Source organism: Lepidochelys kempii, chromosome 2 (genome assembly GCF_965140265.1).
Source record: "Lepidochelys kempii isolate rLepKem1 chromosome 2, rLepKem1.hap2, whole genome shotgun sequence".
Classification (NCBI taxonomy): domain Eukaryota; kingdom Metazoa; phylum Chordata; order Testudines; family Cheloniidae; genus Lepidochelys; species Lepidochelys kempii.
In genome coordinates this window covers 26,029,740-26,046,991 of record NC_133257.1, presented here as the reverse complement: position 1 = coordinate 26,046,991, position 17,252 = coordinate 26,029,740, and the positions used below count along the sequence as shown (strand labels likewise).

At 41.0% G+C, this 17,252-nt stretch overlaps 1 protein-coding gene across 2 annotated transcripts in view; it reads right to left on the bottom strand.

Moving 5' to 3' along the window:
- The window catches only part of SAMD12 (sterile alpha motif domain containing 12), a 238,050-nt gene that overhangs the window by 99,660 nt on the left and 121,138 nt on the right, over positions 1 to 17,252 (bottom strand). For both annotated transcript variants that reach the window (XM_073330273.1, XM_073330274.1), the window contains exon 4: positions 1,958 to 2,098. In XM_073330273.1, the coding sequence (XP_073186374.1) occupies positions 1,958 to 2,098 (141 nt within the window). The remainder of the gene's footprint in view (positions 1 to 1,957; positions 2,099 to 17,252) is intronic.

Below are 17,252 nucleotides of genomic sequence, written 5' to 3'. Positions count from 1 at the left end.
GGGTTAAATCAATTTAACGCTGCTAAATTTGACCTCAACTCCTAGTGTAGACCAAGGCTTAGTAAGGCATTTTGAAGACCAGTTTATTGTTCATATCACAGCTACACACACTAGCTTTAAGCAGCTCGGACAAAGTAAGGTGATATTTGCAGGTGGTAGAGTGACAGGGTAGTCTGTTCCTTAAGGTCAGTATTGCGTACTGCACAGTTCTCCCTGTCATACAGCATGGCCCTTTAAGAGGTGAGGAAATATGGAGACAGAGGAAAGGGGTCCTGGAAAGAAGCAACATTTAGAAGGAATCCTTTTGCTATGTCTTTAAGGGTCTAGGACCTGGAGCCTTACAGAGAAGATGGGGCAAGGCTCTCCTCTCACCCAGGCAATAAAGAATGAGCTGGAAGAAGGGATCAACATAAATTCTGCCTCCTTCCTTCGTAGCAGGGCAGATGCCTGTAGAAAGGCTCCTGCAGGGCCATGAATTAACAAGAGGAGGACAGCACAGGGGAAGTTCTGCCTGCTGAACTCTCCCAGGCTGAGGGTGGAAGGATTGATCAGTAAATGGGCCAGCAGGAGGAGAAGCTGCCTGAGGCTCTACAGCTGGCCTAAAGCACACCAGCTCCAAGGGGGAGAGCTAGGAGGCTCCTGTCTTAAGGAGAGGAATTGCCCAAAGTACAGACCTCTGGAACAGGAGAGGAAACTAACCAGGACACTTACATGGACCCAGGGTGAGCAGCGAAACAAGTGAGTTACCCTCTGTAGAATAAGTGAATAAACAAGATATTGCAGAGAGGGGTTGAACTAATCTGGTGCGGGTAATTGTTTGGGGTGCCAAGTGCAACACACCAGCAGTGCCACAACACGTCCGTGGGGGTGCTGGAGAGGCATGCATATGACAGGAAGAACCTTAGAACTATGGACCATCAGCATTAGAAACCACATCAAAACCTGCCAGAGGAACAGTTCATTTGGAGCCAGAGGCTCTTCCTGTTGAAGGGCAGTTACTGGACTAACCAATGAGTTTCTTCCCAGTACAGTGTAAACAGTTTAGTCAGCTACATAATGCTGCATACGGAATACATAGTGCTCCTCAGTGCACACAGTATATTTTAACATATTTCTTTTCATATACATTGACACAAAATGGGCATTAAACCAAAACATCATGGAAATTATCTGGCTGGATTATCAAACCTCATTATACAAGGATGGATAACTACAGAGCTATATTAAAAGATGCCAAACCATTGCTTTACATTGTGAGTACAATGTCTTCTCTGTTCCATATTATTACAGCAGCTACAAATGCCTCAATAGAACTAATAATGCAAGCTATTATGAAATGTTTTAGCCTTATTTGGAAAAGATGTACAGGCTTTTGTTGTTGTTAAATGACCCCCCCACCCCAGATACACATACACACACACAAGATCATCAGACTAAATCTGATTCTGCTTTGACTTCCACTGGTATAAATTAGGAACGATTCTAGTAAAATCAGTGGAGTTACCCCAATGGGAAAGTAGAATCAAGATCTTTACATTTTTCAGATGCCTCTCAGGTAATTCTCATTGACAGCTCTTAACCATAAGAGATTACTGAGATTACTCTTTTATCCAATGGTGAGAGTAAACAATTAATGTAAATGTTCAATGTCTGCAAAGACAGTTTTATATTATTGCTCTTTTTATACAGTCAAGTTATTTTTGTCTTAGTAAGTAGGCATTTAAGTGAGAATGCCATCAAGCTGTAGATCAAACTACTCTCTTCATGCCAACAGTCAGCTTAACATACCTTTTTTATTTATGCATTGTTTTCCCTTTTGTTCACCACTAGGAAAGTATTTGGAGTGGATAAGATCTTCATGCATCATATCTTACAGGGGAAAGTCAAATCACCTTTTATGTCTTTGTTTGACCTTTACCTTCACTTTTTATAGGCCCACACTGAAATTATTTCCTACCTTGTGTAAGTAATTGTAGATTTCGGACTTCTTCTCTCACTTTCAGCTGAAGCACCTGCTGCAAAATGTGCTGTCGTAGGCTCTCCTGGGCAATCCCCATTCGTTCAAGCTTCTTGTCAGTAAGCCTCAGCAATGCACGGCCTGGATCCAAAAGTAAAAAGGAGAAAGTAACCCAAGGATTTCCATTGATGTAATAACCTCATTCTAGCAAATAAACCTCATTCTGCTGCATTAAAATCCTCAGCTGTAAAACAATCTGATTCATAATATAAAAAGAAAAGAGGTACTTGTGGCACCTTAGAGACTAACCAATTTATTAGAGCATAAACTTTCGTGAGCTACAGCTCACTTCATCAGATGCATATCGTGGAAACTGCAGCAGACTTTATATATACACAGAGAATATGAAACAATACCTCCTCCCACCCCACTGTCCTGCTGGTAATAGCTTATCTGAAGTGATCATCAGGTGGGCCATTTCCAGCACAAATCCAGGTTTTCTCACCCTCCACCCCCCCACACAAATTCACTCTCCTGCTGGTGATAGCCCATCCAAAGTGACAACTCTTTACACAATGTGCATGACAATCAAGTTGGGCTATTTCCTGCACAAATCCAGGTTTTCTCACATCCCCCCCACCCCCATACACACACAAACTCACTCTCCTGCTGGTAATAGCTCATCCAAACTGACCACTCTTCAAGTTTAAATCCAAGTTAAACCAGAAGATCGGGGGGGGGGGGGGGAGGAAAAAATAGAGGAAACAGGCTACCTTGCATAATGACTTAGCCACTCCCAGTCTCTATTTAAGCCTAAATTAATAGTATCCAATTTGCAAATGAATTCCAATTCAGCAGTTTCTCGCTGGAGTCTGGATTTGAAGTTTTTTTGTTTTGAGATAGCGACCTTCATGTCTGTGATTGCGTGACCAGAGAGATTGAAGTGTTCTCTGATTGGTTTATGAATGTTATAATTCTTGACATCTGATTTGTGTCCATTTATTCTTTTACGTAGAGACTGTCCAGTTTGACCAATGTACATGGCAGAGGGGCATTGCTGGCACATGATGGCATATATCACATTGGTGGATGTGCAGGTGAACGAGCCTCTGATAGTGTGGCTGATGTTATTAGGCCCTGTGATGGTGTCCCCTGAATAGATATGTGGGCACAATTGGCAACGGGCTTTGTTGCAAGGATAAGTTCCTGGGTTAGTGGTTCTGTTGTGTGGTATGTGGTTGTTGGTGAGTATTTGCTTCAGGTTGCGGGGCTGTCTGTAGGCAAGGACTGGCCTGTCTCCCAAGATTTGTGAGAGTGTTGGGTCATCCTTTAGGATAGGTTGTAGATCCTTAATAATGCGTTGGAGGGGTTTTAGTTGGGGGCTGAAGGTGACGGCTAGTGGCGTTCTGTTATTTTCTTTGTTAGGCCTGTCCTGTAGTAGGTAACTTCTGGGAACTCTTCTGGCTCTATCAATCTGTTTCTTTACTTCTGCAGGTGGGTATTGTAGTTGTAAGAAAGCTTGACAGAGATCTTGTAGGTGTTTGTCTCTGTCTGAGGGGTTGGAGCAAATGCGGTTGTATCGCAGAGCTTGGCTGTAGACGATGGATCGTGTGGTGTGGTCAGGGTGAAAGCTGGAGGCATGCAGGTAGGAATAGCGGTCAGTAGGTTTCCGGTATAGGGTGGTGTTTATGTGACCATTGTTTATTAGCACTGTAGTGTCCAGGAAGTGGATCTCTTGTGTGGACTGGACCAGGCTGAGGTTGGTGGTGGGATGGAAATTGTTGAAATCCTGGTGGAATTCCTCAAGGGCTTCTTTTCCATGGGTCCAGATGATGAAGATGTCATCAATATAGCGCAAGTAGAGTAGGGGCTTTAGGGGACGAGAGCTGAGGAAGCGTTGTTCTAAATCAGCCATAAAAATGTTGGCATACTGTGGGGCCATGCGGGTACCCATAGCGGTGCCGCTGATCGGAAGGTATACATTGTCCCCAAATGTGAAGTAGTTATGGGTAAGGACAAAGTCACAAAGTTCAGCCACCAGGTTAGCCGTGACATTATCGGGGATAGTGTTCTTGACGGCTTGTAGTCCATCTTTGTGTGGAATGTTGGTGTAGAGGGCTTCTACATCCATAGTGGCCAGGATGGTGTTATTATTACCTGGATTTGTGCTGGAAATGGCCCACCTGATGATCACTTTAGATAAGCTATTACCAGCAGGACAGTGGGGTGGGAGGAGGTATTGTTTCATATTCTCTGTGTATATATAAAGTCTGCTGCAGTTTCCACGATATGCATCTGATGAAGTGAGCTGTAGCTCACGAAAGCTTATGCTCTAATAAATTGGTTAGTCTCTAAGGTGCCACAAGTACTCCTTTTCTTTTTGCGAATACAGACTAACACGGCTGTTACTCTGAAACCATTCATAATATAGTAGACCTAAAATGCAAAAGGGATACCTGACTTGGTGAGTTAATTACTTTCCACTCCAGAGATCCAGGTTCAGAATCTTAGCTTTACATCAGTGACAATGAGTTTGGCAAGTTCTATCCGTCTTATACATGTTGAGGTAACATAGTTTGTAGCAGGCTCAGACTGGCCTATAGGATGACAGCAAAATTTCCCTGGATACTTCTGAACAGCCTCACCATCCCCTGCTCTCCCAAGATCCCTTTGAACTGCAACAGACTGAATACAGATGTAACTGAATTATGGATCTGAATCCTGGGCTGGCAGGATGCTTCACATTGGCATTTAGCATGCCAGTGTATTATGACATCATGGTCTGAGATAGCCCATAATGCAGAGCATGCTAAATTCATACACATAAGACTGTTAGCACTTCCAGACAGGGACTGAATCGTCTGGTACAATTACAGTGCCTAGCACAATGGGATTCTGATCTGGTCTTTTGGACTCCACTGTAATATAAATGTTAAATTAAGAGACAGCAAATAGCAGGACGGCAGAACATGGTGGTAGGACAAGCACTAAGGCACCCAGGTCCACCAGAGAATCACAGCATGAAGCAACGACAGCGGTGCTTCCAACCCCTTTATCTAAGGGGAGGAAAAACTTTCCCGATTCTTTTAGCCCCTGAAGTATTAGTGCTGGTGGTTAGGCCCAGCCATGAGCCCCACAGTCCACTGAAGCCCATCTTCTCTCCTTTCCAAAGGGGTCCTTGCCTCTCCAGTCCAATGCTAGTAGTCACGCTGGGGCTAGACTGATTTACATTGCCTGAAAATCTGGCACATGATTTTTGTTCAAAGCAAACTCAGCCCTTTGCTTCGCTCTACGTTCAGCTTCATTTGCTTACTAGTTTGTCTTTTAATTATTAAATCTGCATCTTTGGGTTCCACTTGTCATATATCAGTATAAGCATAATCGACAGAGGAATATATATATCTTTCTCAGGTAAAGAATGAAAATAATTCATGCATTTTGTCCCAGTTTTGTGGTGGCACTCCTTAGCACTAAGGATGATAACCCCTTGTCCAGCAAGCCTTTCTGTGAAATCATAAACCAGAGGAAGTCTATTGGTTAATGTAATACCAAAATATGGAAATTAGTGTCTTATAGATCAATGCCAGCCTTCAGATTCCCCTAGTGAAAGAGACAGTAATAAGGACTTCAATTGTTATAGCACATTATCATACCAAGACATCTCAAAGCAATTTACAAAGGATGTACAACAGTCTAAGAATGCAGTCTGCAATGCCAATCTAGCAATTGAAAGCAAGCAAAAATTAAAGTCCTCAATGAAAAAGGTGCAAGCATCCCTGTCTCCTTTGGGCAGAGAGTTACAGTACATAATAATGTGTCAGGACATAAGGAGGCCATGTGGCTCCTCCAGCTCTGTCTACCTACCTGGCTAACAGTTATAGCTTTTAATATCTTTCTTCTGGACATTTATTTATTTCTCATTTGATAGGGTGGATACAAATCAATGATTTTTTTAAAAAAATAAAGTCAGATTTTTAAAATTTAAATCTGATTTTTTTTGATAAAATGCTTTTTGAAGAAAAAACCTATTAAAAGATAGTTTTAATTAAGATACATTATAGCTCAAAGATATCTCTTCATGGAATAGGGATTATAAATTCTAATTCTATAGTATGAAGAAAAATTCTCTCTTTAATGTTTAAGAAAAGTTTTGTAAATGAGCTCCAATAGTTCGTGGATTAGGAACCAATTTTATGGGGTTCCAGGGGCTTCTGTGTAGATTATTTAGGTTAATCTTTCTATCTACACAATCGGACTCAGTGCTCAGTCTAGAAGACACCATCAGAGATGCTTAGTTTTGCAGTTCTCAAACTGTGGATTTGTGTCTCCAGAGATAAATTGCTTGCTAACAGCAAAAATGTTTTTAAATAAATAAAATAAAATGAATAGAGGTGAGAAACAACAGATCTGAACCCTATTGTCCCTCTGCAAATTTGTGTACACAGAGTCAACCTCTTACCTCTCTCTAAAAGTGCAAAGTTTCAAAAAGCTCAATGAATAGAAGATTGTTGGGGGCAGAATAGATCTGGACAAGGAGAAGAAGTCTGGAGATAAATGTAAGAAGGGAGGGATGGGCAGTAGAAACAAAAGTGAAAGTGTTTGAGCAGCATATTCCAGAAGTCTTGAGGTCTTTCTGAGTGCAGCCTTCACTGATTTGAGATCTACCAGACCATTCTCTCAGTAGAAGGGAAAACCTATAATGGCAGCAGGCCATAAATGAGACTCAGTTTGGGAATATTTTAATGATGTTCTTCTACCTGTGGGTAAGACAGGCATGCATGCAAAATGCAAACAGTGCAACAAAGAAATGCAAGGCCTGGTTGCCCGAATGAAACAACATCATGAGAAGTGTTCCTTCTCAGGAGGAAGCTGCGCTGAAGATGATGAAAGGAACATGTCTGAACATGCAGGATCTTCAGGTTAGTAAACATTTTTATTTCATACTTCTTTCTTAAGGACTGCCTGTCTTCCTTCTGGACTGTTTTTGAATTCTCATGTTGGAGCAAAAAATATAGTTGTTACTCAATGGTACTATCATTTTAGATGCAGTTCTGATAAAAAATAAATAGCTGAAATAGGCAGATCTTCCCTTTACAATTTCACCTTTAAAGTAGTACCGGGTGTCAGTGAATGCAGTGAGTAATACTAAATGAGCAGTATGGTAATAATAATTAAATAACTGCATTGACTTATTTTGTTTAGGAGAATCCATCCTCAACATACAGGACTTTGAATACTATCCACCTTCAAGATCACCATCATTTTCTATAGTTTAAGAGTTATACGGACCCTGGACTTCAGGAAAGCAGACTTTGACTCCCTCCGGGAACGGATGGCCAGGATCCCCTGGGGGACTAACTTGAAGGGGAAAGGAGTCCAGGAGAGCTGGCTGTATTTCAAGGAATCCCTGTTGAGGTTACAGGGACAAACCATCCCGATGAGTCGAAAGAATAGTAAATATGGCAGGCGACCAGCTTGGCTTAATGGTGAAATCCTAGTGGATCTTAAACATAAAAAAGAAGCTTACAAGAAGTGGAAGGTTGGACATATGACCAGGGAAGAGTATAAAAATATTGCTCGGGCATGTAGGAATGATATCAGGAGGGCCAAATCGCACCTGGAGCTGCAGCTAGCCAGAGATGTCAAGAGTAACAAGAAGGGTTTCTTCAGGTATGTTGGCAACAAGAAGAAAGCCAAGGAAAGTGTGGGCCCCTTACTGAATGAGGGAGGCAACCTAGTGACAGAGGATGTGGAAAAAGCTAATGTACTCAATGCTTTTTTTGCCTTTGTTTTCACGAACAAGGTCAGCTCCCAGACTGCTGCGCTGGGCATCACAAAATGGGGAAGAGATGGCCAGCCCTCTGTGGAGATAGAGGTGGTTAGGGACTATTTAGAAAAGCTGGACGTGCACAAGTCCATGGGGCCGGACGAGTTGCATCCGAGAGTGCTGAAGGAATTGGCGGCTGTGATTGCAGAGCCATTGGCCATTATCTTTGAAAACTCGTGGCGAACCAGGGAAGTCCTGGATGACTGGAAAAAGGCTAATGTAGTGCCAATCTTTAAAAAAGGGAAGAAGGAGGATCCAGGGAACTACAGGCCAGTCAGCCTCACCTCAGTCCCTGGAAAAATCATGGAGCAGGTCCTCAAAGAATCAATCCTGAAGCACTTGCATGAGAGGAAAGTGATCAGGAACAGCCAGCATGGATTCACCAAGGGAAGGTCATGCCTGACTAATCTAATCGCCTTTTATGATGAGATTACTGGTTCTGTGGATGAAGGGAAAGCAGTGGATGTATTGTTTCTTGACTTTAGCAAAGCTTTTGACACGGTCTCCCACAGTATTCTTGTCAGCAAGTTAAGGAAGTATGGGCTGGATGAATGCACTACAAGGTGGGTAGAAAGCTGGCTAGATTGTCGGGCTCAACGGGTAGTGATCAATGGCTCCATGTCTAGTTGGCAGCCGGTATCAAGTGGAGTGCCCCTAGGGTCGGTCCTGGGGCCGGTTTTGTTCAATATCTTCATAAATGATCTGGAGGATGGTGTGGATTGCACTCTCAGCAAATTTGCGGATGATACTAAACTGGGAGGAGTGGTAGATACGCTGGAGGGGAGGGATAGGATACAGAAGGACCTAGACAAATTGGAGGATTGGACCAAAAGAAATCTGATGAGGTTCAATAAGGATAAGTGCAGGGTCCTGCACTTAGGACGGAAGAACCCAATGCACAGCTACAGACTAGGGACCGAATGGCTAGGCAGCAGTTCTGTGGAAAAGGACCTAGGGGTGACAGTGGACGAGAAGCTGGATAGGAGTCAGGAGTGTGCCCTTGTTGCCAAGAAGGCCAATGGCATTTTGGGATGTATAAGTAGGGGCATAGCGAGCAGATCGAGGGACGTGATCATTCCCCTCTATTCGACATTGGTGAGGCCTCATCTGGAGTACTGTGTCCAGTTTTGGGCCCCACACTTCAAGAAGGATGTGGATAAATTGGAGAGAGTCCAGCGAAGGGCAACAAAAATGATTAGGGGTCTGGAACACATGAGTTATGAAGAGAGGCTGAGGGAGCTGGGATTGTTTAGCCTGCAGAAGAGAAGAATGAGGGGGGATTTGATAGCTGCTTTCAACTACCTGAAAGGGGGTTCCAAAGAGGATGGCTCTAGACTGTTCTCAATGGTAGCAGATGACAGAACGAGGAGTAATGGTCTCAAGTTGCAGTGGGGGAGGTTTAGATTGGATATTAGGAAAATCTTTTTCACTAAGAGGGTGGTGAAACACTGGAATGCGTTACCTAGGGAGGTGGTAGAATCTCCTTCCTTAGAGGTTTTTAAGGTCAGGCTTGACAAAGCCCTGGCTGGGATGATTTAACTGGGAATTGGTCCTGCTTCGAGCAGGGGGTTGGACTAGATGACCTTCTGGGGTCCCTTCCAACCCTGATATTCTATGATTCTATGATCTGCCAATGATCATGTTTCAGTCACATAGCCACAGAATATCACCTACAGTAAAAGAAAAAAAACCAACTCCATCATCCAGGAAAAAAACGAAGATAAATTTGTGATAAGAACCAGCAGATTACAAAAAGAGGTAATTGATTAAAAAGTTGCCCGGCTTGTTTATGTAACAAACTCTCCTTTCTGTATGATTGAGAACCCACGCTTCATTAACATGGTTCAGTCATTAAGACCAGGATACAGTCCACTCAACAGAGCAGATGTCACAGGCAAATTGCTGGATAAAGTGTATGAAAGAGAAATTGAGCAGTGTGCAAAAGGTCTAGAGGGTGAGATTGTTAACCTGAGCCTTGATGGGTGGAGCAATGTCCACAATGATCCTGTTGTATGTGTTTGTGTGACAACAGAAGAAGGGAATATCTTCCTTACAGAAACAATTGATACATCAGGAAATGCACACACAGCAGAATACTTACAAGAAGTAGCAGTAAAAGCTATAACAAACTGTGAAAAAAAAATTCAAATGTCTAGTTCTCAGCTTGGCCACAGACAATGCTGCAAATGTATCCAAGATGAGAAGAAGTTACATATTTAGAAGAGCGAGAAGAAAGTCCCAAGCTAACAACATACGGTTGCAGTGCTCATTTGATGCACCTCCTAGCCAAAGACTTCAGTGTTCCAGAAATAAAGGCTAATGTTGTTGAAATTGCAAAATACTTCTGTAACAACCACTTTGCAGGAGCTGCTCTGAAAAAAGTGGGAGGAACCAAGCTAACTCTCCCACAAGTCGTGCGATGGAACTCAGTAGTGGACTGTTTTGAGCACTGTATCAAGAACTGGCCTAATCTGATGACAGTTTGTGAACAAAATCGTGAAAAAATAGATGGCACTGTCACAGCCAAAGTTCTCAACATTGGGCTTAAGAGAAATGCTGAACACATGCTGAGTACCCTGAAGCCTATTTCCATAGCCTTGAACAAAATGCAGGGAAATAGCCGTTTATTGCTGATGCTGTTGAAATTTGGAAGGAACTGAGTAAGATCTTAAAAAGAGAAATATGCAATGACAGAGTTAAATTACAAGCATTAAAAAAAAATGAATGGGACAAGCACTTTTTCCAGATCATTTTCTTGCAAATATTCTCAATACTCAGTACCAGGGTCAAACCTTAACTGCTGAAGAAGAGGAGTTGGCTATGACATGGACAACCAGCAATCATCCCTCCATAATGCCAACTATAATAAACTTCAGAGCTAAGGTGAACCATTTGAGAAATATATGTTTGCTGATGATGTTTTAAAGAAAGTCACACCAGTGAACTGGTGGAAGTCACTTAAGTACTTGGATTCAGAGACTGTTGAAGTGATAATCTCACTTTTAACAGCAGTAGCTTCTTCTGCCGGTGTAGAAAGAATATTTTCTTCCTGTGGACTACTTCATTCCAAATTGAGAAATCGTTTGGGACCTGAAAAAGCAGGAAAGCTTCTTTTTCTTTTCCAGATTATGAACAAACAGGAAAATGAAGGTGAAGATGACTGAGTTAGCTGCAGAAGCCAATATTTTAAGTTTTTCATGTTGACCTGGCTGACATAGTCGATTTAATTTTTTTTTTTCAAAAAAGTTCATTTAAGTATTTTAGTTAAAAACAATTTTAACAAAAACAAACCTGATTTTTAAAAACTTGAATGTTTAATTAAATTCAAAAATTCATATGTTTGTTTTGTTAAAATACTATATGTTTGCTGTTGAAGAAAAAAATCCAGAATACAGAACGTTGTTGTTTTAGTTAAATAAAACAGTTTATTGGTGATGTTCTCCTCCTAATACAGCATGGCAAGAAAATCCTCCAAATATTAATGATTAACCTGTTGAACTGGAGATAGTTCACCTCCCACTGACTTCATAAATATTTGCTTCAATTACCTTTGGTAAATGAAATAACCACACAATCATTCATTTTCTGATCTAGCTGTAAAACTAATCTGAAAAGTTTTCAAAATAAATCACTTTAAAAATGGATAGTGTGTACCTTCTAAAAATGAAACCTACATCGATCTCTGAGTTGCAAAGAATATGTATTAAGGCAGTGGTTTCCCAACTTGTTCCACTGCTTGTGCAGGGAAAGCCCCTGGTGGGCTGCACTGGTTTATTTACCTGCTGCATCCGCAGGTTCGGCCAATCGTGGCTCCCAGTGGCCGCGGTTCGCTGCTCCAGGCCAATGGGAGCTGCTGGAAGAGGCGGCCAGTACATCCCTCGGCCCGGAGCCGCGATCGGCTGAACCTCCGTATGCGGCAGGTAAACAAACCGGCCCGGCCCGCCAGGGACTTTCCCTGCACAAGCGGCGGAACAAGTTTGGGAACCACTGTATTAAGGTTATAACAACCGACAAGAATGCACTTTTATGTAGAAATGCATGATTAAATTGAGTCTTCCTGACTAGTGATTTAAATCATGATTTAAAATCAATTTGATTTAAATCAAATCCACCCTGTCATTTGAGTATGTTTCCTACCTCAGCCAACAGTGTACTTGGACTGGTATGATGAACAAAACAAAGGGAATGATCTCTTCCCTAAGTAGCTTACATCCTTCACAAAGAGCAGACCTAGAGACTAGAGGGTAGAATTAATTTAGATCACCTCCTTTTACTTTATTTTCTATTTCAATAATGGATTAGTGACAGCATTTTTTCCTAAAATGATTTAGGAGAATGAGCCAGATGAGGAGCTGTTGTTCGCGAGTGCAAAGGAGTGCAGTTGTCACAGCACTGAAGCAAAGGAACATCACAAGCCGGAAGAGGCAAAGGTAGGAAACCAGGAGTGAAGCTGGATTTTGCAACCGGGGGAGGAGCAGCTAATTCCCATTTTGGGTGACAGCATGTTATTAAAAACTTCTTTTTATTGTGGTGGTAATTTACAGTTATTTTTCTAAGCAAGTATTTGATGCTACTTTGTATTATTAGTCTATTATTTATATTATTGCTCCTGCCAATTTTCTGGGTTTTTACCTATATGAAGTTTGAAATTTGGCAAAGGGAGATTATTCTAGGTGCATATACAAGGTAGCATGGAAGAAGGCCTGAAGGTGAATTAGAAAAGGAAATAAAGAGAGAAATAAGGAGTGATTTATCAGCTGAGTGGAGAGAATTGAGAGGGAAGCGGTAAGAAATGAGAGCAGACATGAATGGCAGGGCACATTTGTGTAAGGCCTTCATAAAGACTACGAAAAGCTCAGATTTTATGAATAAGGTAAGACGAAGCCGGTGGAAGGGAGTGACATGATTTGAATTCTGGGCAGGGAAGATTATTTTATCTCCTGCATTCAATACACAATGTACATATGTAGATCAGTACCTAATATTCAGTACACGGATTGAGGGGGCACAGCAGCTAACTCATAAGAAGGAAAAGACCTAAGTAGGCTGTCTGGACATACTCAGTTGCAACTCCTTGTAGAATTCTGCAGTCCTAATACAGGCAGAATTCCCACTGACTGAGATGTGTGAACGATCTACTGCCTCCAGCTCAGTAACTCTGTGGCACAGGATACACTAAGCTGCCTAAATTATCCAGGTGACAAATTAGTTTAAATTCACAAACTGTACCACATAATTTGAAAAGTGATTGTTGACATGATATGATGAATATTCCTGCTTAATTGATAGTAATGTGCTTCCTAGTTTTTGTGCAGAGCAAATGTTACACAAACTGTGCCCAGACTTACCTCATTAGTTTCAAAAACATGTTTGCAAATCTGGTTCTACTTAAAGAATCCAATCATAGCCTTTCACTCTGCCCGTGTGGGCTAGCGTTAGCTCTTTCTCAACTCAGCAGATAAGAACAAGCCTCTTGTGCCAGCATGGATTACTTGGAGGTGGCTCACATCATAGAGCAGCCTTTGGGCTGCATGAGCTTTCATTTAAGGTAAGTTCCTAGTTTTCCTTGCCAAGATAGCCTTAAAAACAGCCCTCCAACCTGATGTAAAGACTGGTAAACAAATTGTAAGGAATAAGCCTCCGAATCCACTTCTGCAGCAGGAAGCTGAGAAAGGAGAATTAAAAAAAGCCAACATGCTTTTTATGTAAAGTGAGTCGGTTAACTTAGGGGCACAATCAAAAGAACCATTTTATTAATCCTTCTCCCCAGTTCTTGGGTCCTGGCCTGGACTCAGTGGTATGACGACAATGGACAGGAAATGGTCACCTATGGGGAAAGAAGGAGGAAATTGTTTCATAGGCCTACCTCAAACACTAATGCTGCCTGTACTGTTGATAGCTTCAGCCCTATCTGAGGCTGGGAGTGAACTGCTGCTGCTTGTGCAGGCAGCTAGCAAGCTGCAAGTTGCACTTGCTTTAGTATTGACCATGGCAACTGCACTTGAGCTATGGAATATCACCAGTGAATCAGTGGAGACCTGCTTCACCAAACCACCCCAATGCCCTATAGATAATCAAGCTACCGTCACTCTTTCCAGCAGAAGCTGCAAGATACCACCTGTCGCTACCGGCTGATGTGAGGAGCAGTTTCCAGATAGGAAACCACCTAAATGAGACTCCATGAAGTGCTGGGGATGGGAAAGCAAAGGGTTCTAATGGATCAGTGGTTGAAGTTGATGGATAAATGAATTGGGGGGAAGGGCAAAGAAGGGGGGATAGAGTAAAGAATTAATAGATTTTGGGGATGAGACTAGTACACCCAGGGAATGTTCCATGTGTCTGATTGAGAGAAAATTGTTTTGATAGAGCTGTGCAACAAGATGCTTCTACTGTCCCCGTCATAGTACCCCTGCAAGGAGTTGTATAAGGTAGTTACTGATGGGGTCATAATGACAGGTGTGGCTCATTGGACTCCTCAAGCAATTGGGAGTAGCTCTTTGGAGAAAAGTGTAGGATCAGGCAAGCTTGAGGAGAAGGAATGGCTTGTATATCATGTTATTCAAGAAATAACATAGCTACATAAAATCTCATCAGGGAGGGAATGACGTTTTGACTTTTAACAGTATGTGCGTTGGACTTGGCTGAGGGTTCAAGCACCTTGTTAAACTTTTCACAGCACTACACTGACTCCTACTTGCTGGTTAACTTGCAATTATAATCAATAAATTATATGTAAAGAAGGGAATTTGCTTACTTAATCTGGATCTTGTGTCTTCAAGTCATGTCTACTTAATGTCCTGACAAGACTAAGTTTTAGGTTTTGTTAGTACTGCCAATATGGCTATGGAAGAATGACCTAGTTTCTCCAAAATCCTTTTCTTAAAATCACAAGTTTTTCTATTAGACCTTCTAATACCACCTCCAGCACCCAAAGAGAATATAAACATGAATTAAAAGAAAACTAAGTCATAGAGCAAGTTGATTTTTTAATTTTTGCCAAAGTTTTTCAAAATTAAAAACCCAGAAAGAAAATGAAAATTTTGTGAATTTGTTTTTCTAGGTTTTTGACCAGCTCTACTAAGTAACCAATAATGAACCTGTCAAATTCATTAACAAAAATTATCAAGTCCACAGTCCTTTCCTCTCTTGTGTTAGTGTTGTCTCTCTCATAATCCTCATATGTTCCAGATATAATGATCCATCATTTTTCTCTATTCTTGTTCTTATTTAGGGTCTAATCCTGCAAGGTTTAGCATGTCCTTGACTCACATTCAGTCTGTAGGAATTCAGGATGCTACCTGTCTCAAAAATTGGACCCTTTGGTCACATTGGGATAAAGTGCTACTCTGTGTGAGTAAGATTATCCCAGAAATGATTCCACTGACTACTTGTGGAGTAAGGTACTCCACAGTGCAAATTATATCAGAATCTGGCCCTTAAATTATAAGTGGCCAGGGTCCTTGTCTTGTCTCTCTGTTTGCTCATGAAGTGTCACACACACCCTATTGAGCTAAATTCCATTCTACCCAAATATCAACAAAACAGCCCTCTAAATTCTGAAAGCAAAATAATTTCAAATTAGTTATAACTGAAGAGGCAGAAAGAACACAGCTTGACTTACAGATCCTAAAAAGAATTCGCAAAAGTACCAGTGGAAAAAAAAAATTTTAAAAACTGGATCAATTTTATCCAAAGTTACTGAACACAGAATCGGACCTCATAATGTTTCTTTTACAGAATCACTAAAAAAAATATTTTATAATCAGGATTCAAAAGCAGGAATGTATTATTATTTTTTCCCTAATAAGAAATTATCTCCTTGCCAGGTAGCTCACAAATGGAGAAGATACCTACTTATCTTTCAAAATTGACATTAGTGGCAAAGACTCTTCTCCAGAAGTAGGCAGTCCTGCTTTTCGGCCGCTACCCTCAATCTGGAGAGTCAGTGATTCCTCTTCCAGGAGCTGACCTAAGAGACTGCTTTCCAAAAAGGCACCTGTAAACCTGTACTGTATCTTATTTTAATCACATTTTGAATTAATTGCTCTTTGACTTAAGAGCCATAGATGATTCCAAGAGAACATCATTCTAAGTCAATAACACAATTCTGTGCAACGAAGGACGGGGTTAATGAGAAATTGTACATCATGATTACTGGAAGTGGTTCAGTAAGTAATTTACTGTACTGATGGGAACTATATTGATTCCTTACAAGTCTTGGGTAAAGACTATCAGCCAGTCCTGTTTTTTAGTTGAACATATTCAGGACCTGATGTTTTTAATAGGAGGAAATAGTAATAACTTGAATTCCCATCTGAAATATAAATTCAGGTGCAAATCATATTACACTGCTTTTCAAATGTGCTGTAAAATGTGAGACAACCATTTTAGTGCTCTCAGGAAGGACCGAGCAGGACCCACAAAGCAAATTAAGGATAAATTTATACCTTTAGCAGACAGTCTATAAATCTACATTATCTGGTGTATATATATTTGCCAAGCTACTTCCTGGCTATACAAAATTAAATATATTTAAGCACCAAAGACATGTAATAATGGACTTCTATTACACTGCATATCATATTTTTCAAGCAATGAAATCCAGCACTACTGCTTGATTGTATGTATCCGGTAGATTTATGGTACCCATATCAAATAAACAACCTTCAAGGTCTTTTCTATTTGTGACAGGTAAAGTGAATCTGTCAACACCTTTGATTTTATCTGGCATCAGCCAGACACATTGTTCCTCAATTCCTTGTTAATCTAATGTTGCTCAGTAGGCAGCCACTAATTATGCATTACATCTCCCATTTCTTTATTAATTGTAAAGAATCACATTAGAGCGTACCTACTGGCAAAAAGAGTAAACACACATCCATATATAAAAGTATACAGTGAATATGTAGAAAAGAATAGGAATGGGCAAGACAATTTGGATAGTATTAGAACTGATTCAACCCTTTGAACAAAACTCAAAACAAAACCTTTTCTGGAGTTTCTAAAAGAGTCTTTTAAAAAAAAAAAAAAAAGCCCTATTTTCTGCCAGAAGGAGAAATATTTAAATACTACAAAAAAACCTCACAGCTTTCTTGGAATATCCAATCCAGCCAGCATTGGGAAGTACTGGAAACCACAACAGAAAACCTGTTCTTTTGAGAATTCTAGCCAGATTTCTAAACCAAAAGAGGTTATGAGGTTTCGTCTGGAAATAGATTTAGGTAAGTATCCAAAAAAAGAGAGGGAAAACCTCTGCAACAGATGTGAATTTAAACTAGATCCCCATTTAATTAAGTGGGAGACGTACACCTGCTCCCACTGTGAGTGCATATGTAGTTATTCATTAATCCCCTTCGATTGCAAAACACAATCAAAGAGTCACAAGACTAAGGGTCAAATTCTGCTCTGGGAACCCTGTACCCAGATCCAAGGTCAGAAGTCAGAACTAAATATTTTTTCACTTGCTGT